Raw genomic sequence first — 25,263 nt, forward strand, 5'->3', positions numbered from 1 at the left:
CTTATCCCCATTATGGTATTCACTTTGGTTGTTATCTTAGCCTAACACTTCCCTTACGAAATCTAAACTAAGTCAGATATGAAGAGAGTTCAAATTTTAATATAGAGTTTGGATATATTCAACTTTTCAGTAATGGCAACAGCTTTTCAAAATGAAATCTTTTACAAATCTTTTCCTGAGGAAACACGATGTGAGTTATTTTTTGACATCCCAGAAAATAACTTCTATCTTGTGCTAGAAAGATTCCTGAAAGGACTTATATTTTCCAAAAACTTTTAAAGATACGTGACAGAGCTAAATATTCTCTGGCCTTGGGATACATTTTCATTATGGGGCCAGTCCAAACATGGTATAGCATTAAAGAAATTCTAATCTCAGTGAGTCAGCTTGATTTCTAGCTTCTTCTTCAAAGTGAAGTAAAGATACAGAAACTGCTTGTAGCTGGCAAGAGAAACATTAAAGGTAAAAAGAAAACTACCTGTTGACATAGAGCCACCCTGCTGTTCCTGTTAAGGGTGCTTTTCTCACTTTGTTCTCTCTCCTGAATGGAAAAGCTTCAAGTGTGTCCCTAAATGTAAGGAAGACTCATCCTAATGACTTCATCAGGATTTTCAGGTGAAATTCTGTTTCCAGCTAAGCCATCAAGGTCTTAACACTGACATAGAAGCACAATGGATCCTTGAACTGTATGTAGAATTTTTCTGCCTTTTTTATCAGAGAAATTGCAGTGCTTAAGAAAGAATTTAACTTTTCTTATGTTTTATGTCATGAAGGCAGAATACCAAATTTGTCACTGTAAAACAGCAGCTCAAGCCTGCATCAGAGTCCTTATTAAGCACAAACAGCTTCATAAGAATTAAATGCAACCTTGTAGAATAAACACACATTTATCTTCAAACACAATATATTTTTAAAGCTTCCTTAGAATCAGAACCTATATTCTTGCTCCTTTTTTAAAGATGCTCTCAGGATCAAGGTCTGTTATGTACCTGAAGTCTTGTACAGTTTACACATGTTTCTTCACTGAGAATTTTAAAATCTGGCATGCCACTCCTTTCAGCTTTGGGATATTTTTGTGGTTGGCATAGTTCCCTTCATCTTCCTTTGGAATGAATGCATGACTACACACTTTTTAAAAATAATGTAGCATTGGTACTATATTATTCTCTATTGCTGAGCAGCCTCCTGTAATTTATGGGGTGCTCAATGCTCACGTAGTTCATACTGGAACTTTCTAACATAGCACTAACATAGTGCTTTCATGCTTGCTATTTTCCTATTAGTCTAGTTTAAGTGGCTGAGCAACAATCACCCATCTTTCATTAACCTCTTGGGGAACAAAATTCTGGCTAATAGCAGACAAAGAAGCAAATTAATGCTGCCCTAGGCTGCACAAGTCTATATTACTCCTAGAGCAAACAAGGCAAGGCAGCCTTTTGCATGTTTGCTGCAAGCAGAAACAGCATGGAGACCTGTATCTCCTGCCTTGTCCTGCTTCTGAAAATACTGTAGGATGCAGAATTTTGATTAGGTAGTCTAATTATCCATTTTAATTGTACAGAATTTTGTGGATGTGCTGAAAGAATATAAGTGTTTTACTGATGTTCAATCCCTTCTAAAAATACACCAAAATTATATAAACTAAAAGATAATTAAAAGGAATGGAGAAATCATCCAAAATACCTTGTCTTCTGCATTAAAAATCAAAGCTGATTTAAGAACAGATCTTACATGCTCCTTACACATAAGCATTTAACTTTCAGAAGTGAAATTAGTATAGCACAATTAAATGCATGTGGAGGCATTTTGTCAAAATAATAGCAAGGATCTGGGAAGCCATACTGTTCATGTGATACTCCATTGCTCTTGAGATATGAGTCAATCTGAATAGATTTCTTGGTGGGACCCATTTTTTTTCCAGAAAGAACCGGGTAATTGCTACTCACTGCCTTCACAATCTGCAAAATCTAACTGTGTCCAGTTCAGCTCCCCTGAAAGCAGAGCGGTTTTCACGGATGGAGGTGGAATGGCTGTAAACAAGCGGGTCTTTCTTGATTTTGATTCTTCCCAAATATCAGATCCTTGGCTCTCAGCACCCATCATCTCCACTCAGCTGGCTGCTCTGCACTGTGCCAGCTCTGCCTTCCATTGCATCAACTCCTTGTCCTGCTTCCTCACCTCTCCAATTTTTTTTTTTTTTTTTTGCAGAGAATTACTTTAGATCTCTTTACCCCTGCTGCCCATAATCACAGAACGGTTAAACTTAGATGGGACCACAGGGGATCATCTAGTCTAACTTCCCTGTTCAAGCAGGGTTATGCTTGAGCGTATTCCACAGGATTGTGTCAAGTCAGTTCTTGAATATCTCCAGTGAAGGAGACCCCACAACTTTTCTGGACAACCTGTTCCAGTCCATGGTCACCTGCTCACAGTGAAGAAGTTCTTCCTCATATTAAGGTGGAACTTCTGTGCATCAGTTTGTGCCCGTTTCCTCTTGTCCTATTGCTAGGTACCACTGAGAAGAACCCGGTTCCACCCTCTGACACCTTCCCTTCAGGTATTTATACACATTGGTATGGTACCCTCAGCCATCTCTTCTCAACATTGAACAGGCCCAGCTCCCTCAGCCTGTCCTCACAAAAGAAATCCTCCCAAACCCCCTAATCAGCTTCCTAGCCCTGTGCTGGATCCACTCCAAGGGCTCCAAGCCTCCCCTCTCCTGACGAGCACAGAACTGGACACAGCTCCACGGGGCAGCGCGAGCCCTGGCACCGCCCCGCCGAAACATCTCGCGATATTTCCCGCCGGCGCCCCTGAGCACCGAGCGCCATGGTAACGCACTTCTCGCGATACCCGCGCGGCGCTGCCGGCGCCAGGCGGGCCGGGGCGGGGCGGAGCGGTGCGCGGCCGATGTGCGGCTCCGGCCGCGGGCTCGGCTCTGCGCGGCTGCGGCGCTCGAGGCCGGCCGCGGGGCGGGCAGCGGGGACAGCCACGGCGCCTGAGGCGCCCCGGCCGCTCCCTCGGCGCCTGCACCGCCGTGACCCCCCCGGCGGAGGGGCGACGGTGGGTCCTCACCGCGCCCGTGCCCCTCCGCCCCCGGTGCCTCCGCCCGCGGCCCCCGTCGGGCTTTGCACGGCCAAAAGTTAAAATGTGTGGTGATAATGTCCCAGGTAAGCGTCTTCCATGTGTCTTGCTCTACAATATATTCGAATTCTGTTTTTACAGTCATTTATTAGAGTGTAAAAACAAAAAAAAAATTAAACGAAAGGAAAACGAAACCTTGCATTTTAAATTAAGTTGTCAGCCCTCACTAGTTGGAAGGCATTCGACATAGTTTCATAGAGGAGTAGTGGTTGAAAGGAACTACTGTGTGACAGGAGGCCTTTACCACCATGATTTAGTACAGTCAAAGTTGACAGTGGCACAGTTTTTCCCCCTGTAGTAAAAGGCGCAAGTACAGGTAAGCATCTGAAATACCAGCTTTCATCATTGGTGGCAAATGTATTGTACCCATACTAGGAAGCCGTGTGAGATAATTGTCTTTATTTTTAAAAACTGATCCACATAAATTATGGTTCTAATTCAGAAGCCAAGGACTTGGTGAATCAGGCTAGTTAAACTAAGCAGTTCATGCTTTGACTTTAACAGCATTATTTTCTGGCCTTTTGCAGCAATGGTGTTCTTAATACCATTTCATGTCTCAGCCTTTTTCTCATTCTGTTCCCTGCTTCTCACTAAGTTTGGAGTTTAGTAACACTAGTACTATTGCCCAGTGTAATATATTCCACTTTGCACCTGAACTGTAGTTGTGAGGATCCATATGCAACTCCTTAGCCTCAAATAAAAGCTTTGTTAAAAACAAAAACTCTGTCGTCTTAAATAATGGCTTTAACTTGAGAGTTTCTGAACGTGTTGTATGTCCCTTCACTGCTGTAAAAAAAAGGAACTACAGAAGTGCTCTGTAGCACTTTGATTTGCATATATAGCAGTGTGCTGAACATAGCTGGTTTCAGTTTTTCAGTTTTGGTTCCTGTTCTCATGAAATTGCAGAAAGAATTAGATGCTACTGGAAGAAGTTAATGTACTCATCTTTTTTACATTGAGATGAGAGATGTGTACAAATACCATGAACTTTAAGGATTAATTATGTATGATTTGTTGAATACACAGCCTGTACTTCACCCTTTGCCTCAGAAAGTTACATTTGAGCTTCAAGTCTTTGAGAAAATCTGAGGGAATGGCTGAGGGTCTTGGAGCTGCTTACGTAGCAGGTCACAAGGTGTGGGGCTGAACTCCAAAAAGGGATGATGAGGCCATTATTAAAGAGATCTGCAAAATAGTTAATTGAAGGGAGAGACTTTGGTTTATGATCTTGTTAGTGTAAAAACTGGTGCGCCATCAATTTAGGTCTTTGGATCGAAGTTCATATCAGGAAAAAGTGTGACGTATCCAGAGCAGACCCACAATATTTTTAGTCAGAAGTCACCAAATTCTAGGAATCTGCATGTGTTGAAAGGGGAGTGGAGCTACTTGAAAGAGTGAGTCTGCTGGTATTTGCTAACCAGATGAACCACCTGTGGCCCATGAAATCTCTGTAACTAAAATAATGTTTTAGAGGCCAAAGAATTTTGGAATAAGGGTGTTCTGTAGGCTTGTATTATTTTTATTGTTACCTGCATATCAGCTTAGGGCTAATGCTGGCTGCAGAATAGTGGGCTTGGCTATATGGAGGCTTTTGTTTTCTCTAAGTGTATATAATTAAATGAATTTAGTAAATGACTAATGGTTATCATTGATTTAACTAATACATTGTGAACATTATCCTGTAAGTGTATGCTTCTAGGTGCTCAGAACTTGGTGAGTCTTCTTGCAGTTTTTACACAGAGACATTAAAATAGGCTAAGGTGGAGTTTCTTGCCTTCAGAACTTTTTTCCTTACCTGTGAAAAATGTCTGGGTTGATGTGTCCAGGGATATATACCACCACTGGTCATAGAATGATGAATACTTGCTCTGGTGGAAGATTCTCCCTGGCTCACTCCTTCCTATAAATAAGGTGCATCTCATGGTAATTGATAATTACTTTCTTGTAAGTATCAAAACTCACTCCTGCAAATAGATAAGAAACCATAAAGGTTCTGAAATGAATCAAATCATCCCTTTGTTTTAGTATGACTGAGCAGGGGAAGATTAGAAATTGTTTCTGCAAACTCAAAAGAACATCCCTTTTTCTATCAGTTGAGATTTGGAAAACTTTGTGTGGAGCCATTATTTGTGAGATCTTTTTACTGTGAAGAGTGAAGATCTTGTTTTTCATAGTAGAGGTATCTTGTATTATTTTTCATTGCCAGTGCGATGTGAGGTCTTTCCACTTTGTGTGTTTGCCTGTGTGAAGCCACTGTGTTAACTTAATGCATCGGAACCTGGATTTTGCTTTTTTTTCTGTACACATTCTGTTATTTCTAAAATAGCGGTGTTAGAGCAAACTGTAATTTTATGTCTAGCTGTAAAAAGTAATTGCTCTTTTGATTCTAGTGCTACCTTCAATAAAGTGCTTGTAGAGAGTTGTATGAATTTTGTAAACTAAATTGATATCCATTGTTTTAATAGTGAAGAAATTAAATACTTTGTACATCAGGCCAGTTTGTCACTATGTGTGTTTGGTTTTTTTATAGATCATTGGCGTATTGGGGAGAAATGCCTTGCCCCTTGTTTTGAAAATGGAAAACTTCATGAAGGAACAATAACTTCTCTTGAAAAGGACAAGAATGGAAAATCATTTGCTGTTGTATCATTCTTGGAGTCTGAAGAAAGGAAAATACTAATAACAAAACTTTGTAAAGTCAAAGACAGTAGAGGACCCTGGAAAAGCTTAATATGTGATGAAGGTGATCTGGAAAAGCCCTATTTTCCTGACCAAAATCTTCCATCTCCTGGAGTTGCTTTTAAATTATCTGACAATGGCGATTTTATCCCGTATACAATTAACAGATACCTGCGTGATTATCAAAGGGAAGGAGCCCAGTTTCTGTATAGACACTATGCTAATAAAAGAGGGTGTATTCTTGGAGATGATATGGGCCTTGGAAAGACAATACAGGTATTCTTTTTGTTTGTTACTGAGGGAGGAGGTAGTATTTTCTGGGATCTGTAAATCTTTTTTTAAAAAGCATTGTTTTTATGAAATTTAAACCTCCCTCTGCTGTTGCTGAGATGGATGAGGCAGGACATGATGACCAGGACAGCGCTCAGAGCCAGGAGTGCGTTGCTAATTTAAGACTCACTCCTCACAGGCCATAAAACTGGGATGTGACTCCTTTTAGTATAAGCACGAGTAATTATGGTAGTTAAAATGTTAGTGTGTTGAATTTACTTTGAGGATTGCTACCTGCCTGTCATGAAAGCAATTTGCACTGGAGTACACTAAAAGAACTTGAGACCCTTATGTGACTCTTGCTTTTAAAATACCTTTTTCCTTTTTTCCTGAAAACAAACAGTTTCACTGTTCTGGGAATGCAAAAGAACTGACACTTTCACTCCCATCTCTGGAAATAGTGCTTTGGTATTCCATGCTGCTTCCATCACTTTTTTAATAATGCGGCTTGATTGATGAGAGGATAAAGTGTAGCTGGATTTTTTTCATTATGCTTTGAATCTGGAATTTGCATCCAACCTAAATTACTTATTTTTTAGTTACTTGCTCTTTACTTGCTTTGCTATAATTAAGGTGATTTTATGTGTGGAAATTCTCTACAGTCTGTCTGATTTAAAGTGAGTGGTTTGAGTTCTGTGGGAGGTACTTTTTGTCCCACTCTATTTTGTGCTGCTCCATGTGTCCAGTGCAAGCTCATTTCTTCGCTCACAGGTATTGGTTGTGGTACCTATTGTCTTTCCATTTAGGAGAATGTTGATAGATGTCTTTCAGCACAGCAAAAGTGTTGTCCTGTAGCAAACTTAACAAGAGGAGTGGGTAAACTAAACTGTCAAAACTCTGCATAGAGCATTTAGAGGTGTATCATGGATTTGTATAAAGATTTGTATCATCTGTTAGCTGATGCTTCATTTTAAGAAGGGCCATGTTTCTTGTCTGTGGTAGTTGAAGAGCCTCAGTAGTTACGGAAGACTGTTCCTGCTCAGAGCTGCAAATAATCTGATTTCATATAGTAAGACATGTCTATATATTTATCTGTCTATATATATATGTGAAAGATAATAGTAAGCTTTGGGGGCAAAAACTAAATTTATTTGTCGTGATTGCATCTTGCATTTTTGAATCTCAGAGCTGATTCTCTAGGCACATTTATCACAATTCCACATAGGAACACAGTGACAGTGTGTTCCTGTGTGGAATTCACATCTGATGGCTATTTCTTTTAATCTGTGTCAAGTTTTCAGAAGAAAGGTAGAGATTTCAAAGAATATTTTATGTGAAGAGTATCATGTGGGAAGAATAACAAGAAAGGATTCTTTAGGTACAGAGGTCAGAAAAGAAAGGTTGAGGAGACTGATCTGAGGCAGTGGCAAACTTGTGCCTGACCTTACATGGTGAAGTTATGATAATGGTCAATGTGGGAAGATGGACAGATGTCTCTGATTCTTGTAGGGCCTTTGATACGGTTGCACATGACATCCTTAACTCCAAACTGGAGATGGGTGGATTTGATGGATGGGCAGTTCAATGGATAAAGAGCTGGCTGGCTGTAGCCAGGGAGCTGTGGTCAATGCCTCTGTGTTGAGGTGGAGGCTGGTGATGAGTGGTGTCCTCAGGCTCTGTTTTGAGAACACTGCTCTGCAATGTTTACTTCAATGACACAGACAGTGGGATCGAGTGCAATCTCAGCAAGTTTGCAAATGACACAAATCTGAGCAGTGCAGTTGGCACAACAGAAGGATGGGATGCCATCCAAAGGGACCTGGAGAAACTTGAGAATTGGGCCCATGAGAACCTTATGAAGTTCAATAAGTCCAACTGCAAGGTGCTGCGCCTGGGCTAGGACACTCCCAGACATGAACACAAACTGGGAGTTGTAGAGAGCAGCCCTGAGAGGGGGAACTGGGGGATTCTTGTGGGTGGAGAGCTGGATACAAACCAGCAATGTGTGCTTGCAGCCTAGGGATGCATCCAAAGCAGCATGTCCAGGAGGTCAAGAGAGGTGGTTCTTCCCCTCTGCTCTGCCCTGCTGAGACCCCACCTGGAGCACTGCATCCAGCTCTGGGGTCCCCAGCACAGGAGGGATGTGAGCCTGTTAGAGTAGCTCCAGAGGAAGCCACGAGGCGTTCCGAGGGATTGAGCACCTCTCCTATGAAGAGAGGTGGAGAGATTTGGGGCAGTTCTGCCTGGAGAAGAGAAGGTTCTTGGAGGACCTCATTGTGGCCTTCCAGTAACCTTTGTGTTCAGGTTGGATGGGGGCCTGAGCAATCTGGTCTAGTGAATGGCATCCTTGCCCATGGCAGGGATTGGAACTAAGTGATCTTGAAAGTTCCTTCCAACCCTTACCATTTTATGATTCTGTGATCTTGTGTATTTTTTATTAAACGCAGTGTTTGTGTTCAATGTGTTCAAATTTCAGCATGGGAAAGTCAGTTCAGTGGATATGAAGTAAAATGGTGGAATTCGCTTGTTTAAAAAAAGTTTGTACATATGAAAAAATAAATTTAAACTTCATTGAATAACTGGTACAGTCTTCGAAAAAAGTTGTCTTATGATTGTCAGTTGGCGGAAACTTAGTGTTTCTGAATTATAGGATGGTTCACGAGATAAACTTTTCTAGAGATACTTTGAATTTTAATGTTGTTTGTATTTCTGAACTGATTTTTGATCCTTTGAATTTTAATGTTGTTTGTATTTCTGAACTGATTTTTGCTTTAAATGTCCTGGCTATATGGTTCATACCTATCAAGCTGAAGTTTAGGTGAAGGCCTAAACTTCACCTAACAATAGAATAATGTTGTTTCTTAGTGATTACAGTAAACTAGGCATTTAGATTGCTTTATCTAGAAGAGCCAAAGATTTTTGATAATGAGTTGCTATTTCACTGCCTTTGTTACTCTTAGAAATATGTGGGGTAAATTCTACCAAGAATGGAGAATGTAGAAAAGATGGAGATTTATTGTTCAGTTGAATTTAATTCTAATTCTCAAAGGATTTAAAAATAAAACCCATTAGTTAAACAACATGTGCAAACTGGCAGATCATCTCAACCTCAGTTTGTGAGATATTATTTATAAAAATGCTTGTATTACTTTTATTCTACATAGCTTTCTTTTACTCTGTGGCCATACCTAGGATGGATTTTTTCTCTCTTCTGGTGTTTTTTCTGCACTCTGCTCTCCTGACTAGCTCTTTCTCCCCATCATTAGAGGGAGAAAGTTCTTTTTTTGGACACAACAGTTGGTAGCTTTACCTCTAGCCTGCTATGAGCAGCTGTGTAGCAGCTGCAAAAAGGAAGTGGCTGGAGCTGGCTGCTCTGAATAAAAGGGGCCTGTTGAGATTTCAAAAGAAGGGCACCTCTCTGATGATGCACCTGGTCCTTGCTGCTACTTAGTCCATGGATACTGTTTATCCCAAGTGAATTTTTAATTTGCATTTTCTGGCCAGATCTTCCTCTACCTTCTTCCTGTTTTGGAACATGATAGGAGTAGTTTGGAATAGCCTGTGCTGGGATGTTTGTCCTTGCTGTGGTATATTGTAATTTATGTGTTCTCATAATCACCTTGACTGGTTTGAAGCAGATGGGAGAATATGACACAAAAGGAGGAAAATGGTTTTGATGTCAAGAACAGGAATTTGAAAGAGTGAAACATAAAAAAAAAGGTATATTAGTAAAAAACAAACCTGTAGGATAAGCCTCTTCTTCCTTTTGCAGAAATAAAGTTGAGAGGATAGTTAGAGGATATCTGTTCCTTCTGTTTTCTGATCTGAAGTTCAAGTACCCTGAAAAGGAGGAGAATTGCAAGACATGCCTCATCTCTGTTTTTTCCTGGCTCATTCATACTCTGTCTCTTGTGTATTTTTGTGACATTTCCACTTAAAGAATAAAAGACTGAGATAGAGCAATTAATTGCTCCTATCATTAGTTCAAGGAGTTCTTGGGAATCCAGAGGAGGGAGGGGTCCCATTTTAAAACCAGATTTATTTATAGCCAACAAACACCCCCTGCTGCATCCCCCAGAAAAAAATCTTCGTCCCTGCTAAACCACCTTCCAGAGTCCTGTCCAGGATTTTATCCTAAATGTTTACTTTTTGTGGAATTCGTTCAATTTCTTATTATACATTGTTACTGAGAATTGTTTTCTTTCTCAAGGTCATTTCATTTTTGGCTGCAGTATTGCACAAAAAGGGAACACGTGAGGATATTGAAAATAATATGCCGGAGTTTTTGCTGCGGACAATGAAAAAGGGCTCAGATTGTAACCCCAAGAAGGTACAACTTTTAGAGATACTAACTTAAGGATTTTGATGAAAGGCAATACTTGGTTTTTTTTGTTTGTTTGTTTGGTCTAGGAGTTTATGTACATTAATTTTTAAAATTCAGCTGCTGAAGTAGGATTTCATGCCTGTCCTAGTAGTGTTAGAGAAGCCTTCCGTTTTCCAGACTGACATAGTGCCCCTCTCTCTCTCTAGTTGTTATTGTCTAATCTATTACTACTGTTCACCTGACGAATGGAAAACATTTGGAGGTGTCTGGGCTAGATTTGTGGCTAGAGTACATTGAAAAACCCAGTGAGTAGAAAATTAGTGTTTTGTGATGATATTTTTAAAGTGAAAAAAAGTGTGTCTAAATAACAGGGTATTGAATTAAGACAAATCCATATTTTTGGAAAGTGTAATGCTTATAGCCTTGTGATGTCTTATGTTTTCTTGATTGGCTGTCATAATGTTGGAAGTAAGTCTGGCTGATAATCTAGGTAATGAAATACAGTGACAGCAAATAAAAGATACATGTAAAAGTTCTATGTGAATAAAACACATCTGAAGATCATTTTAATTTTACCCATTACTGAAACCATGTGATTTCTATTTTCCATTGTTATTTTGCTGTTAGAGAATTTGACTGGCATAATGGGTTTTGTGACTGTAGCTCTGTGAGTAATGGATACATTTCCTCAGGAAATACAGGCTGAGAGGAAGGGGTAAAGGGATAGCACTTCATGTGCAAAGAAGTAGGAATGATTCTGGCTCTTGATTGTATGTGAGGAAAGAATGTCACTTTGAGGACATTTAATGTTGAATGAGGTCACAGAGAGGTTGTAGACCCCATCCATCCTTATGGGATTTTGAAGACCTCAGTTGGCTAAGCTTGGGTTTGAAGTCAGTGTTGCCACTGCTTTGACTATAAAGTTGGACTGAAAATGTCCCAAGGTCACTTCCTACCTCTTTGATTTTATTATCCTGTGATACTAAGTGAATTGTATGAGCTGTCCTAATTTTTTTAACTCTTTTCAGGACTATCTGTTTTCAAGTCACATGATGACTAGACTTAAGGATTTGAGGAAGCTCCTTACCCTCTTCATCCTTTTATTTTCTCCAATTTGTAAAACATTTTACAAATATATATATATACACACAGATGCTATGACGACACAAAATGATAGTGTCTCATATCTTACTGCATTTGTTAAACGTATAATTTAATTGTGTTTTTTAGTATTTAATTTTAGTCTGACAGTATTTTTATGATGCATTGTATACTTACTCAGTGTAAACTGATTACTTTTGAATTTATATTAACTTTAGATATTTTCCTTACATCCTTTGAAATGGCAGAATTAAACAGTCAGACTGCTCGAAGCAGTAAAATAGTTAAGGTCTTGACTTCCATTATTGAAAAATTGCGATGTTGTATTTTTTCTGGTGATACTGTAATATATATTTGTTTTCAGACTTTCCTCATAGTGGCCCCTCTTTCAGTGCTGTACAACTGGAAGGATGAGTTAGACACATGGGGATACTTTAAAGTCTCTGTCTTACATGGCAGTAAAAAAGATGATGACCTGAGTCGCATCAAGCAAGGGAAATTTGAAGTTGCTCTTACAACATACGAGATACTTCGCCTATATTTGGATGAATTTAACAGGTAATAGTTTTAATATGTTTTTGTACACACTGAATTTTAACTGTCTAATCGTGCATTGTTCTTTTCAAGGACTTTTTTTCCGTACAACATACTTGCTGTTAAATCCATTGACTCACTGTGTGGCAGAGAAGAATCCCTGTACTACTGAATTTATCCTGTACTTCTGAGTTTAACCTGTAGAGTTCTGGTGGGTTGACCTTGACTGGACAGCAGGTGCTCACCAAGCCACTCTATCAGTCTCTTCCCAGCTGGACAGGGAAGAGAAATTAAGATAAAAACCAGCTCTTCAGTTGAGATAAGGCGGTTTACTAAAGCAAAAGTTTACGCATGCACAAACAAAGAGGGGAAGAAGAGGTTTGTTTTCTGTTTCCTATGAGCTAGCAGTGTTGAGCCACTTCCTGGGAAATGGTGCTTCTGCACATGTAGCAGTTGCCCTGAAAAGTAAACATCATAAATAACAAATGCCCCATTCCTCCTCCCTTTCTAGCTTTTGTATCTGAGCTGATACCATATGGGATGAGTTGTCCCTTTGGTCAGTTTGGGTCAGTGGGCCAAGTTTTGTCCCCTCCCAGGATCTTACCCATTCCCAGTCTGCTGATATGGGGGGATTATTGAGAGACAACACTGATGCTGTGCCAGCACTGCTCAGCAGTAGCCAAAGCACTGGTGTGTTAACACCACCTTTCCAGCTACCCACAGACCAGAGAGAGCTGCTGTGGGAAAATCAACTCCATCAGACAGACTGAATGCAACTGTCTTTGTAATGGGACACTTGTAGCAGTAAGTGTTTGAATGAAACCAGTCTTTACTGGTGACACACTTACGAAATGTTCTCTGAAAGATGCTGGACTTGCCTGCCTGGCAAGTCTTGTGTGATGACTGCTAAAAGATACTTAGAAAGTATTTCTGTCTGTCAGTATAAGGAGAGCAATCACCTGGAATTTTTAGCAAATGCTCAAAAAGGTATTTTCCTTGTTATTTGCTCTTTTCACCAGCTTGATGAGATTATTGAACCCTAAAAACTTTGAGATTTAAACCCACACATTTCTTATCCAATCCTAAATGTGCTTTTCCCCTATGTCATCTTGAAAGTAGGGTACAAATTGTGTCAGTGGCTGGTGGTAGCACCTTGCCCTCAGCAGCTGATATAAGTGGATCTGCAGATCTTAGCATTTCAGGTGTTGGGAAAGGTCCAGGCCCCAGAGGGTACCTTAGTTGTCTGGAGATCCATCATCAAAACAATCAGATCTTCATTTCTGTGCTCAGGTCTGAAGTACAGAGAATAGAGAAGTACAGATAGAAGAATAAAGTTGTTTTGTCATCAACAGTTTGTGTTCTTTCTGAAGAACTCTTCATGCTTGATCATGGAATGGACTGTGATCAGGAAATAGGTGCATGTGTGGAGGAGATATAATGTGTGACTGCAAATACATTTCTTGAACATGCAGATTATCAAACTGTTTCTGCGCAGGATGTGACTGGATGGGCCTGTGATCTCGACACCAGGAGAAGCTTTGTGTCTTGCTTCAATACAGTGATGGATTGGCCTCAAAAGCTGCTCTTAAGTAATTAGCTGTCAGGAATAAGGATATATATGCTCAGTTATGCATGTGAATCAGTATGAGAGATTTAAGTGGAAGGAGCTAGGATATGAACATCTGTTAGGCTTTTCAGAAACTCCAATTTTTAGCATATTTTGGGAATGTAGGAACTTGAACATGAATGAATGTATTTAGTGATTAGCAAAAATGCCACAAGATCAGCCTTCATTAGTGAGCTAAATGCAGCTTGCTCAGGAGATGTTTTCTACTAAACATCTCTAAACATGTCTGCTTCAGCTTTTTACAGCATATCAATCTGGATATGGTTGTGTTGTGAAATATTCATATATATAAATTTAATTAATAAAGTTAGTAAATCTCTTCCTAAGGACTTGAAGTCTTTCTTTATTATTATCTCAGTATACAGGTCATTCTACCCCTAAGTTTTATTCTTGAATTGGCTGCAAAATATCTTTTATTTATCTTTTATAGCTAAGTTCCTTGTCATCACAATCCCAAAATATTAAAATTCCTCTGCTATATTGGCATTGTATATGTTTTCTTGAGTGATACTTTATTGTAGAAAACCATGCAGATTGAAATGTTTTCAGTTCACTGGTATTTGCTTTGGATAATTTTTGTTGGTAAAATGAAGTATACCTATGTTAAGTATATTTCGGTAGTTTACCTACAGAGACTTACTTATTTTTTGTAAATCCTAATTATGAGTGGAGTTAATTTTAGTGAGATATTGGTCCACAGATTGAAAGCTTCTTTGTTCATAGAAAGCATTTGATACAGGAAACAGGAGGTTATTTATTTGATGATGTAGTTTAGCCATTATGTTCAACTATGTTAATTTAATTTACTAAACAAACAATATAAGGAAATGGAGTGATATTATGTAGCAAAACAGAGAAATCAAAAAGTAATAATGTGTTATAATCACAGCTGTTTGTGTGGCTGGCTTCACTTTTTGTATGTATGTGGAATGATGGGACAAGTAGTGTCAATTAATGAAATCTTTTTTTGATCTGCAGTATAGAGTGGTCTGCTGTGATAGTGGACGAAGCACACAGAATCAAGAATCCAAAGGCTCAAATAACTCAAACCATGAAGTCATTAAAATGCCGTGTTCGCATAGGTCTTACTGGAACCATTCTTCAAAACAATATGAAGGAACTTTGGTGTGTTATGGACTGGTAAATATTTTCTTTTAGGTTTAAATATCTCTGTGTGTTGGCTGTGCAGTGGGGCTGGGGCAGGACTGGATGGTATGGACCCATCTGTGTTATGAAAAAACAACAACAAAATACAGCCCTCAACCTCAAAACACCTGCTTTTTTTTGAGAATATGACTTACTGGGGAGGTAAGCTCCTGGTATATTACAGTTGTTTCATACATTTGGAGTTCATCCCAGCTGGCTTCTTTGGGGAATTTGGGAAGTAGTTAGAATTATTCTTCCTCCACCTCCCATATTACCCTTTTTTGTTTCTTCCATTTTTTTTTTTTTTTTTTCCCCTAGGGACACTCTTTTTTTCTTCTGTTCTTCGCCCAGTAGGTAGGAAATCATTACACAACCTTGACCAACATAGTGCCTTTGCTCTGTCCCGTACGTGCAGGTCGGTCTGACCTACTTGAAGGATGAAAATAATAATATTTTGCTTTTTTCTTTTTCCAAAATGCACGAGTACACATATTTGGAAAGTAACAGTCTTGTCCAGAAAAAGTTTTAATGGTCAAGGAGAGATGCAACTCACCATAGATACAAATTTAAATCTTCTGGGAATGCTTTGCAGAGGAGAAACAAAGCAAATCTATTTTAAATATAAGGATATACAGAACAGAAATAGCAGGAAGAATATTCTAAGCTTAAATTGTTCCAATGTGTAATGCTGCCTACAGTTACTAAATTCTTTCTACCATTGGATTTCTCAAGATTTTATTCAGTTAATTGTAATATCTGTATATTCTGATTACATAAAACCAGCAAATATTGAAAACATTACTGTTTAGCTTCCAGTTTAGGCTCCTCAACACTAGCAGCCTTGTAGTTTAGAGCTTCTATATAATTGTGACTTCTGTTGTTCTGCTAAACTTTTTCTTTTCTTGAGATTGGAACCCTTTTCCTGAGGGGTGTGTCTTAGCATTTGAGAATCACAGAAAACAAAGGAAAAGTGGCATGTCTTAAAATAGTATCTGTTTCTATTTGTACTTAAAATTTTTAGTGGTTTCTCTAGTGACTGCTACTTTAAGATAGCTTGCTGTTAGTCAGGGAAAAAAAACGTTTATGGTATGCTTTAAATCAGTGAATCAATCCCCCATTCCCTTTTGTTTTTTAATAGGGCTGTACCAGGACTTTTAGGTAGCAGAGTGCATTTCAAGAAGAAATTTTCTGATCCAGTGGAGCATGGCCAGAGGCACACTGCAACTAAAAGAGAGCTAGCAACAGGTCGTAAGGCCATGGTGAAGCTAGCAAGAATAATGTCTGGCTGGTTTCTGAGACGTACCAAAGCGCTTATCAGTGATCAGTTGCCAAAAAAGGAAGACAGAGTAAGACTGCCTGCACATTTTGAATACAATGCTAATGAATGTATCTCTTCTTTAGTTTTCTTGTTGTATTTTCTCTCTTGATCATGTCTGTAGTTTATGGTTCTCTCTTCATCTTTTTAACTTGGGAAGACTCCATAGCCTTGGAAAAAGTGCACTTGAAGTAGTGTGCTTTGTTCACATAATTACTATGATTGCACATTGAAATGGAGTTAATCAAGCATGAAAATGCTCAGCCAGTCTTCTGTCTAGTGATTTACACATCTGTTTTATGTATGTTTTTGTCCTTATCTCTGCAAGCCCAAAGCAATGTATGTAAATGTATGTCTTGAAATTCTATGCAGAACTTCTGAATTTGCATCTTGAAACTTTGTGTATGGAACAGTATGCTTTTAACTCCTTCATTTTCAATCCTGAAATAAAAGAAAAATCTCAGACAAAATGATTCTGTGATAGGCCTGTAATCCTGTTCATCTGATGCAATTGTAAATATTACATGAAATGATAATACTTTATTGATATAGATAAGAGTTCTGCTAAATATTTTCTTCTGAGTTGACAAATATGTAAGTTTACATCTGGTTTTATTTTCAAAATTTGGTGGTTTTTCTTCATCCTTAGTTTATAATAATGTCATCTAGGCAGTCTTCTGAAGGAAAGATTAACACAAACATCAGTCAGTCTCCTTTCTGAATCTAGCAGGTTTTATTCTTTTCATTATCTTGTTAATGTGAGTATATGTTCAAGTTACTGCTGTATTATTGTAGCTCAGCATGGTGCTGCTGCTATGTGGATAGCGTAGGTTAAGGAATGATCTTGGGATTTCTGTCTCCTGCTGCTTAAGACTAAAGATGTCATGGAGATGCCACCCATGGTCTTTCAGAAGAGGGATCAGTTTTCGCCATAGCACTTTGTAGATCCATGCCTTCTCATTGTTTATTCTGTTTGTCCCGCTTGTGGCTTTCGGTAGTGCCCTACGACAGCTAATGCCTAAAAAGGGGAAAGAAAGGGCAAATTAAACACCTTGCAAAACAGAGAGAAATCTCTAATTAACATTATGCATTTACTTCTCTCACTGTTCCTTCCTTGTCCTATTCCTTCTAAAAAGCCATGTTTAAAGGTTTTGAGCAAAATAACAGCAGGTTCTTGTAGAATGGTATTGATATTCTTTGTAGAATTTTGGGGTGGAATAAAATAAGTGTGCATACATTTTTGCTACAGTTTCATGCTATTTTGGTGTAAAGATCCACTTTTTTTTTCATTTGGTGATAGAATAATTTCCTGTCTAACTATTTGAGCAAGTGTAAAATTTATTTTTACTTTATTTTCAGTGATCTGTGATTTGTTTTTTATGATGCAGTGGTTTTTTCCTTTCATTGTATGATGCACATGATAGTGTTTCTTGTGTTTCGTCTTTGGCAGATGGTGTTTTGTTCCCTCACTGAATTCCAGAGGGCTGTGTACCAAGCTGTGCTAGAGACAGATGATGTAACCTTGGTGTTAAGAGCAGGAGAGCCCTGTAGCTGCAACAGTGGCCGTAAGAGGAAGAACTGTTGTTACAAAGTAAGAACTTGGCACTGTTTGGATTTTAGCGCATAGTCTTCTGAATTTCTCAAGAGACTCTCTGCTGATGAAGAGCTGATTGAAATATTTGCCTAGTTGTAGCTCATCTGTTTGGGACATCCCAGCTGGAAACACGGGGAGCTGCATCACCAGCATGATAGAGTTAAGCACTTTGAGGTTACTGCAAAGCTGCTTTGCACGCCCTGAGCAGGTGGTTGTTCCCTATGCAGTAAATTCTGGATCTTTTGTATCAATAGATGCACCTGTGATTTAGTTGATACTGGCAAGAGCACTGCATTGAGATGTTCAGTATGTGTCAGGCATGTTGCTTCCAGGTGCCTCAGGCAGTTTGTGCAGGACCTGCGAATGGGAGGCACTATGAACTCAGCAGGCTGCCTGGGTAGTTAGTTGTGTTCTAACTGCAGTCATGCTTTTCTGTGCCATTAAACATTCACTTTCTCTTGCTTCATTAGGGGAGAAATCTTAACAGCGAAGAGCACTCGTCAAATTTCGTCCATGAGTAACAGCTTTGCAGATTTCATTAAACTTCTCCGGACTTCTTTAAACCTTGATCAGTCTAGCTTTGTATTTGTTTTGCTTACCTCACTTAGTAGGCTCAGATTAAGCACATTTTTTAAACATTTAGAAGCATGTGTCATATGCTTGTTTCTCCCTTTTATCTCTCTGGCCTGCTCTGATTCTTGTGTAGTGTTTTCAGTTTTTTCCAAATGATGTAGCTTCTTCAGTCTCCTACATCTTTATTTATGAGCAATCCCCTCATCAGTTTTTTTAATATTCCATGGATATTATCCCTCTTTGCAGGCTTTTGTTTCTAGTGGTGTTTTGTAGAAAAAAAGGAATGCTGGTGGACTTGATTCAAAAGGGCAGTAGGCAGGCCTGCAGATAGTTGAGTGCTCGTATGGACTGTTTTATTCCAAAGTTAACTGTCAAATTTAGTAACTTGAGAAGGGAAAGGAAAACAAATATTGATCAAGCCAGCCAGCCATAACTAGGAAGATAGCTGATGCTGTTGCACAGTTGCTGTTGCACTGTAGAATATCTGAAGCTTGAATTTTGATATTTGAGATGCTTGTAAAGCTTTTGCTGGAAAGGAAAATAAAGTTAGCAGCTGAAAGGTAAGAAGTCATTCAAACTGGTCTTGCTTGATTTAATTAGTTACAAAGTTACCATCTTCTTGTTTACTAAAGAATTCTTGGTTATCTCCGTGGGATGTCTGTAGAAGTTACTAAGATGTTTCTATTAATAGGGTGACAAAGCTGAAGAAAAAACAGAACTTGGTTCATTTTTAGCAGAAATACAGTATTCATCTCTTGGGGATCAGTTATAGTATTGTTAATGCATTAAACCTGGTAAGAATAGCATTTATTTGAGATTATTACTTATTTTCAGTAATATTTGTTTGCATAAACTGTTTTTTTTTGTAGGTAAATGCACATGGTGAAACTATTAAGTCATTACGCTTCAGTTACCTAATGATCTTACAGAAGGTTGCAAACCATGCTGCACTGCTGCAGACAGACAGCACTAGCAAACTGCAGGTTAGTTTCAGAAGTATCTAAAAAATGGACTTTTGGAAGATAAATGGGATGAAAACTCTTGAATGAAAATTGCTGCTGGCCTCCTTATAAGCCTTAACTAACTGCAATTAAGATATTTTGTAAGATTATTTTTCCATTTAGTCATACAGAATGCATACCTTATAAACATGTTATACAAAACAACATGTTCATTTAGTTGATTCATATCTGAAAGTAAGGGTTATAAAACATCGAAGAAGTTAGGAGAGAGAGTAATTTTTCATTATTTCTAATAGGGTTTCATAAATGTAACAAAAACATAAATTTTTGTTACATTTATGGAATACCTGTAAGAGGAATGTCTTTGCGCAAATAAACAAATAATAGATAATTAGAATGGGTTTTTTCTCTAGTATTTTATGTTAAGAGCTGAGTTTGTTTAAATAATGAGAAACATGTTTTAGAAAAAATTGTTCAATGAAAGATCAGTATCAGCTTATCTTGTTACTATGGCAAGCAACCAGACCCACAAACAGCAGTTTCAGAAATGCTTGTTTGTGACCCTTAAGATCCAGGAATGAGGAAAGGGATTTAGGGGCATTACCACTTTTTCTTAGAATCTATCAAGAAAGAGGTATTGGAATGTCCTAGTTAATTTTGTGAGTTTGTTCCATTAAAGCAGTTTTGCTTTTTTATAAATGTTACTTTTAGTGTCCAGCACACTACACACAGCATATAGCCAGGTGTTTTTAGTGGGCTTTTTTGTGTATTGCATATGTAGTTTTTGTTGTAATAACATCTGATATTTAAATAACCTCTGAAATAATGGAATGCAAGTATTTTGTGACTTACAGTCTTCTGCATCATGCATAATTGTCAATTTTACCAACATCTACTAAGAAACTAATACTTAGTAGTTTTTCTTACCATGGATACTGCACTTACCTTGAGTATTGAAGGCCCTTACGTGTATTATTCTTAGATGAGAGATGTAATCTTTTCTTTCTCTCTGTAAAAGTGGACCTAAAGTGTGAGTTTGTGTTTAAGTTCAGAGCTAAATTTAGCAAGGGAGCTTTATGTGGCTTTAAAACACCTTAAGTCCATTTCTTGTACAGTTTTTGTTGTGGAACAATATGTAATTTGCCTGAAAGAGTCAAGAGAAATGTTGGTGCAGAACCCTTGGGTAGTGCAAATGTCAAGGCAAAAGGATTTTTGAAACTGACAATTCTGGCCAGGAGAAGACATTCTGAATACAATCTATGATTTCAGATTAGGAATCTCTTTTTTTTTTTTTTTAATGAAACAAAGCAAAACACACAGGAAATGTTTTATCCAGCAGTTTTGTAGTGAACTAAATTAAAAACTACATCAGTCTGCTTGAGATACTTTGGCAGATCATGTTTCAACCTGTTTAACTCTTTGCATGGCTTAACATAGCTCTGATTTTTAACATCTGTTCAATCTTTCTGCTTTTCTTCCAGGAAGCGCATATCAAACGAGTTTGCAGCCAGGTATTTTCCAGTTTTCCAGATTTTGTGCAGTTAAGCAAAGATGCAGCCTTTGAAACTATTTCAGATCCAAAATATAGTGGAAAAATGAAGGTAAACCCCTTCCTTAGAAGAAAAATAAATTTTATTAATAGTAATAGATTTGGCCTGTATTATATGGATATAAGAAAATATACACCTAATAGTTTTGGGGGTTTTAATTATTCTGTTTATTGTTCATCATACAACAGCAGGAATCTTTGGTCATGGATTAGTATTTATCTGGGTAAAGGCTGGATAAGAATTATCTGTGATGCTAAAATTTTCTGAAGCTTTAGCTTCACGTGTTTGATGGTGGGCATGGAAATGACCCTTGCAGTCAACAGGATTATTGTTGCATGAAACCATGGATGCTGGTGACAGTCAGAAATACTTGGCAAAGAAAAGGAAGCAAAACAAAATCATTATGGGCTTAATGATTTGTGCACAGCTTCAATTTTGTGTGAAGTTCCAATCTCTCCTCTCAAAACGAGATGTTAGACTTTGAAAAGGTTCAGAGGACTGTTCAGAGGAGGGCCACAAGCGTGATTAGTAACTGTGTCAGAAGCAGCCAAGTTGGCTGGGACCCTCCAGACTGTAAGGAATGTCTTAGGGTAAATGTGAGTGGGACTTACACAATCATGGAATAGCATGGAACTGGTGAAAATGTACTAAGTGCTTACTGATTTCTTGAACCCTTTGGACACTAAATGAAAATAATAGTAGTTGTGCTGAAGATGACCAAAATAAATGTGTCTAGTATGAATCTGTGAAACCTCTCATGTCAGAAACTGTCTTTCTCTGGTTTCAGAGAGGAGCAAAAGATGACGTGATGACATATAGTGTAGATTATTATGATGTTGCTTAGAGTAGATGAAGAAGATGTCTAGTATAACTAATTAAAAAGAAAACCATACTAGTTTTAGTAGTACTCTGAAGCTGAGAGTGACTGGGAGGGTTAGAAGCTATGCAGAATTTTGGCTCTCTGTAAACCTGAATATTAACATTTTCTTCTTGGGACTGGTGGCAGTGGGAAGATTATGTTGTTGTTGCAGGAATGGCTGTTATCACTTTACTGATTTGTTACCATGTAAGCAACAATTTTCTTTATTGTTAATAATAGATATGTATGAAATGCCTGCATATTAACTTTGTTGTATACACTTGATTATTTTGAGAAGGTGAATTTAGCTGTTAAATTAATACATAGCTTTAAAAACCAAGTCTGTCATCTTCAGGAGCTGAAGAATTACTTATGAAGCAGTTCTGTTACTGATTATTTTACCGTGACATTATTCATGTTCCTATTTTACATTTTTGTTATTCTTTTATTATATTCAATTTTTTTCAATTGCATTCTCCTAGAAAAACTGGCAGCCATGGCTTCCCTTTGCCAGATTAAAAACTGGATAGCTGAGCCCAGAGAGTGGTGCTGGATGGTGCCACATCCAGCTGACATCCAGTCACCATGGTGTCTCCCAGGGTTCAGTTTTGAGGCCAGTCCTGTTCAACATCTTTACTGATGATCTGGATGAGGGGATCAAGTGCATTCTCAGTAGGTTTGTAAACTTAAGATAGGTGGGATTGTTGGTCTGCTGGAGGTTAAGAAGGCTCTGCAGAGGGATCAGTGGGCTGAGACCAATGATATAAGGTTCAGCAAGACCCAGTGCCAGGTCCTGCATTTGGCCACGACAACACCCTGCAGTACTACAGGCTGGGGCAGAGTGGCTGGAAAGCTGCCAGGTGAGAAAGGACATGGAAGTGCTGATCAGCAGTGGCTGGACGTGAGACAGCAATTTGCCCAGACAGCGAGGAAGACCAGTGGCATCTTGGCTTGTATCAAATTTTGTGTCCAGCAGGATCAGGGAAGTGATTCTTCCCCTGTGCTTGGCATTAGTGAGGCCACACCTTGAGTGCTGTATCCAGTTCTGGGCCCCTCTGGCAAGAAGGACACTGAGATGCTGCTGGAGCATGTTCAGAGAAGGACGAAGGAGCTGGTGAAGGGTTTGGAGTGTTGGGTTTATGATGAGCAGCTGAGAGAGCTGGGATTTATTTAGCCTGCAATAAAGCCTCCCCTGGGCCTCCTCATTACTCTGTACAACTACCTGAAATGATGTTGTGGTAAGATGCGGTCCTGATTCTGGCCGGAGTTTATTTTGTCCAGTGGCTGCCTGAAGTGGTGCAGGTGTGGCTAAAGGATTATTCTGTACAGCCCAGAAAGCCAAAGGTGTCCTGGAATGCATCAAAGGAGGTGTGGCCAGCAGGGCAAGGGAGGTGATTTTCCTCTTCTGCTCCACTCATGCAGTGTACTGTATCCAGCTTTCTCAGCACAAAAAATATATTTTGGAACAAGTCCAGAGGGGCCATGAAGATTATTACATGGGTGGAACACCTCTTCTCTGAGGAAAGGCTGAGGGAATTGAGGTTGCTGCATCTGGAGAAGGCTCTTGAGGAATCTTATTGCTGCCTTTCACTAATGAGGGAAATCTAAAGAAATCTGGAGGGGGACTTTTTACAGTGATAGGAAAAGGGATAATGGCTTCAAAATAAAAGAGGGTAAGTTTAGATTGGATTATAGGACGAAAGTGTTCACTGTGAGAGTAGCGAGGCACTGGAGCAGGTTGCCTGTAGAAGCTGGCAATGTGTATGCCCTGTCCCTGGAAGTGTTCAAGGCCAGTTAGGATGGAACTTTGAATCTAGTAGGTGGCATCCCTACCCCTGGTGGCATGGTTTGAAACAAAATGATCTTTAACCCAAACTGTTGTATGATTCGATAATCTTTGTGCCTGGAAAGAAGATAAAGGGTTATATAGCTGTTATTGAAAATAAGCTGGCTTTTGGGTCCATTAATTTTGACTTCATGGTGCCAAAAACTGGTTCATACCTTTTTGGTGTGGTGACTTGCTTCTTTTTTTTTCCCCTAAATTATAGAATGGAAGTTATTTGTGATGATTTTGCATTTTATACTGTGAAAGCAAAATCATTCAGGAAGTATGTAATTTAGAAAGTTGTTGTAACATAGGAAAATAATCACAGAGGAGTCAACTAGTATTAAAGCTTGGAAATGGCTTTATGAATTTTTTAAGTGTTTATTTGGAAATAACTGGGAGAAATGATAATAAAATGTTTTTAGTAACGTTGTTGCACTGTAGTAGTTTGCATTTCCTAAATAAATAAATTCATAATTAGTTTCATAAATGATTTCTACAAACTAAGTGACATTCTTTTGTAACTTTCATCTGGTAATGTAGACAGAATAAGCATTACTTTATCTTTTAACTTAAAATTTACTACAGACTGTGCAGAAGTTTTGGTAGAGGTGATTATTCTTTTGTAGATAAGCGTAGTTGCAAAGGAATTGTTTGTGGCATTTTTAAAAAATTTATTCAGCGAAGGGGAAAAGGTTGTGATTTTTTTTTAAATGAAGTTTATTAGCTAAGCAGCTGTAACTGTTTTGCAGAGTTGAAAAGGTTCCATTACTCAGCCTATTTGTTCTCCAGCCAAACAGAGGTAAAACACATAGGAAGACATTCTGTTATGGGATATGAATTACTTCCACCACTAAAACTAGATCTGCTGTTATGCAATGGGTAAAGAATGGCCTGTATGTAGTGTTTGTGTCCTACCTGTTGTTGTGAGTCATCTCTCTGTGTTTTGCAAACTTAACATGCCACCCCAGGTTTTCTGTTCTGAATTTGGAATTACAACAAGAGCCTGGAAAAAACAATTCCTACAGTCCAAATATACAACTTGTATAGTCATTGATGGTGTACCTAATCCGGTATAACAAGGACACTAATGTATCTATGTTACAGTGGGAGGTGGGTAATATGCAGTGATTAAAAGCTTCAGCTTTTTTTGTGAAATTATCCCCTCCTTTTCACTTGTACTGCAGATTGTACAGTTTGCAAGCTTTGCTGACATATTTTATTACATGGTAAATTTCATGTTAGATTTTAAAATAGAAGTAGTTGAGTATATGAGAACTGAGTGAAAGGAGTGTTCTGCTTTGTTTGGAAACCACTGTTTTTCTATCATGATGTTGTAAAATAGTGGGGACCTGCAAAGTTTAAGGACTAGTGGTTCATTGCTTTTGAAATGCAATGATTTCAGATTGTCCACACAGAAGTATTGGGGACTGGTTGGAAGAAGATGAGTGAGGATAGATTTACAATCCTGCAGTAATTCTCATTCAGACTACCTTGTCTGATTATTTCTAGTTTTGTTAAAATTGTGTCAGAGGGATGCTATGAGCTTTCTAGGTGTAAAGGGTTATTAAATGTCTGGGCAGTTGAAATATTTTTTTTAAAGATTTATTTTTTAACTGCATACATTTCCACAGAGAGCTATTTGTGGCATTTCAGAATACTGTTCTTAATACAAATATCTTAGGAATAACTGTTGTATTTATTTAATTATTTTTGCTTGGGATATTACCATTCAGCAAGAAAATGGAATAGTCTATTGG

The 25,263-nt window shown here is 38.5% G+C and overlaps 1 protein-coding gene across 7 annotated transcripts in view; it reads left to right on the plus strand.

Moving 5' to 3' along the window:
* The first annotated feature begins 2,911 nt into the window (after nt 1–2,911).
* Nucleotides 2,912–25,263, plus strand: part of ERCC6L2 (ERCC excision repair 6 like 2) — a 54,586-nt gene continuing 32,234 nt past the window's right edge. For 6 of the 7 annotated variants that reach the window (XR_010443079.1, XR_010443080.1, XR_010443081.1 and 3 more), the window contains exons 1-9: nt 2,914–3,170; nt 5,675–6,099; nt 10,304–10,423; nt 11,883–12,076; nt 14,658–14,819; nt 15,964–16,171; nt 17,591–17,731; nt 19,177–19,290; nt 20,751–20,870. Coding sequence is in view for 4 of the 7 variants with exons in the window: in XM_064735992.1 (XP_064592062.1) it covers nt 3,149–3,170; nt 5,675–6,099; nt 10,304–10,423; nt 11,883–12,076; nt 14,658–14,819; nt 15,964–16,171; nt 17,591–17,731; nt 19,177–19,290; nt 20,751–20,870 (1,506 nt within the window). In the remaining 3 variants the exon portion in view is untranslated. Of the gene's footprint in view, nt 3,171–5,674; nt 6,100–10,303; nt 10,424–11,882; nt 12,077–14,657; nt 14,820–15,963; nt 16,172–17,590; nt 17,732–19,176; nt 19,291–20,750; nt 20,871–25,263 lie in introns of all 7 variants that reach the window. The other variant, XM_064735996.1, reaches the window with a different exon arrangement.

This window comes from Zonotrichia leucophrys, chromosome Z (genome assembly GCF_028769735.1).
Source record: "Zonotrichia leucophrys gambelii isolate GWCS_2022_RI chromosome Z, RI_Zleu_2.0, whole genome shotgun sequence".
Taxonomy (NCBI): Eukaryota; Metazoa; Chordata; class Aves; order Passeriformes; family Passerellidae; genus Zonotrichia; species Zonotrichia leucophrys.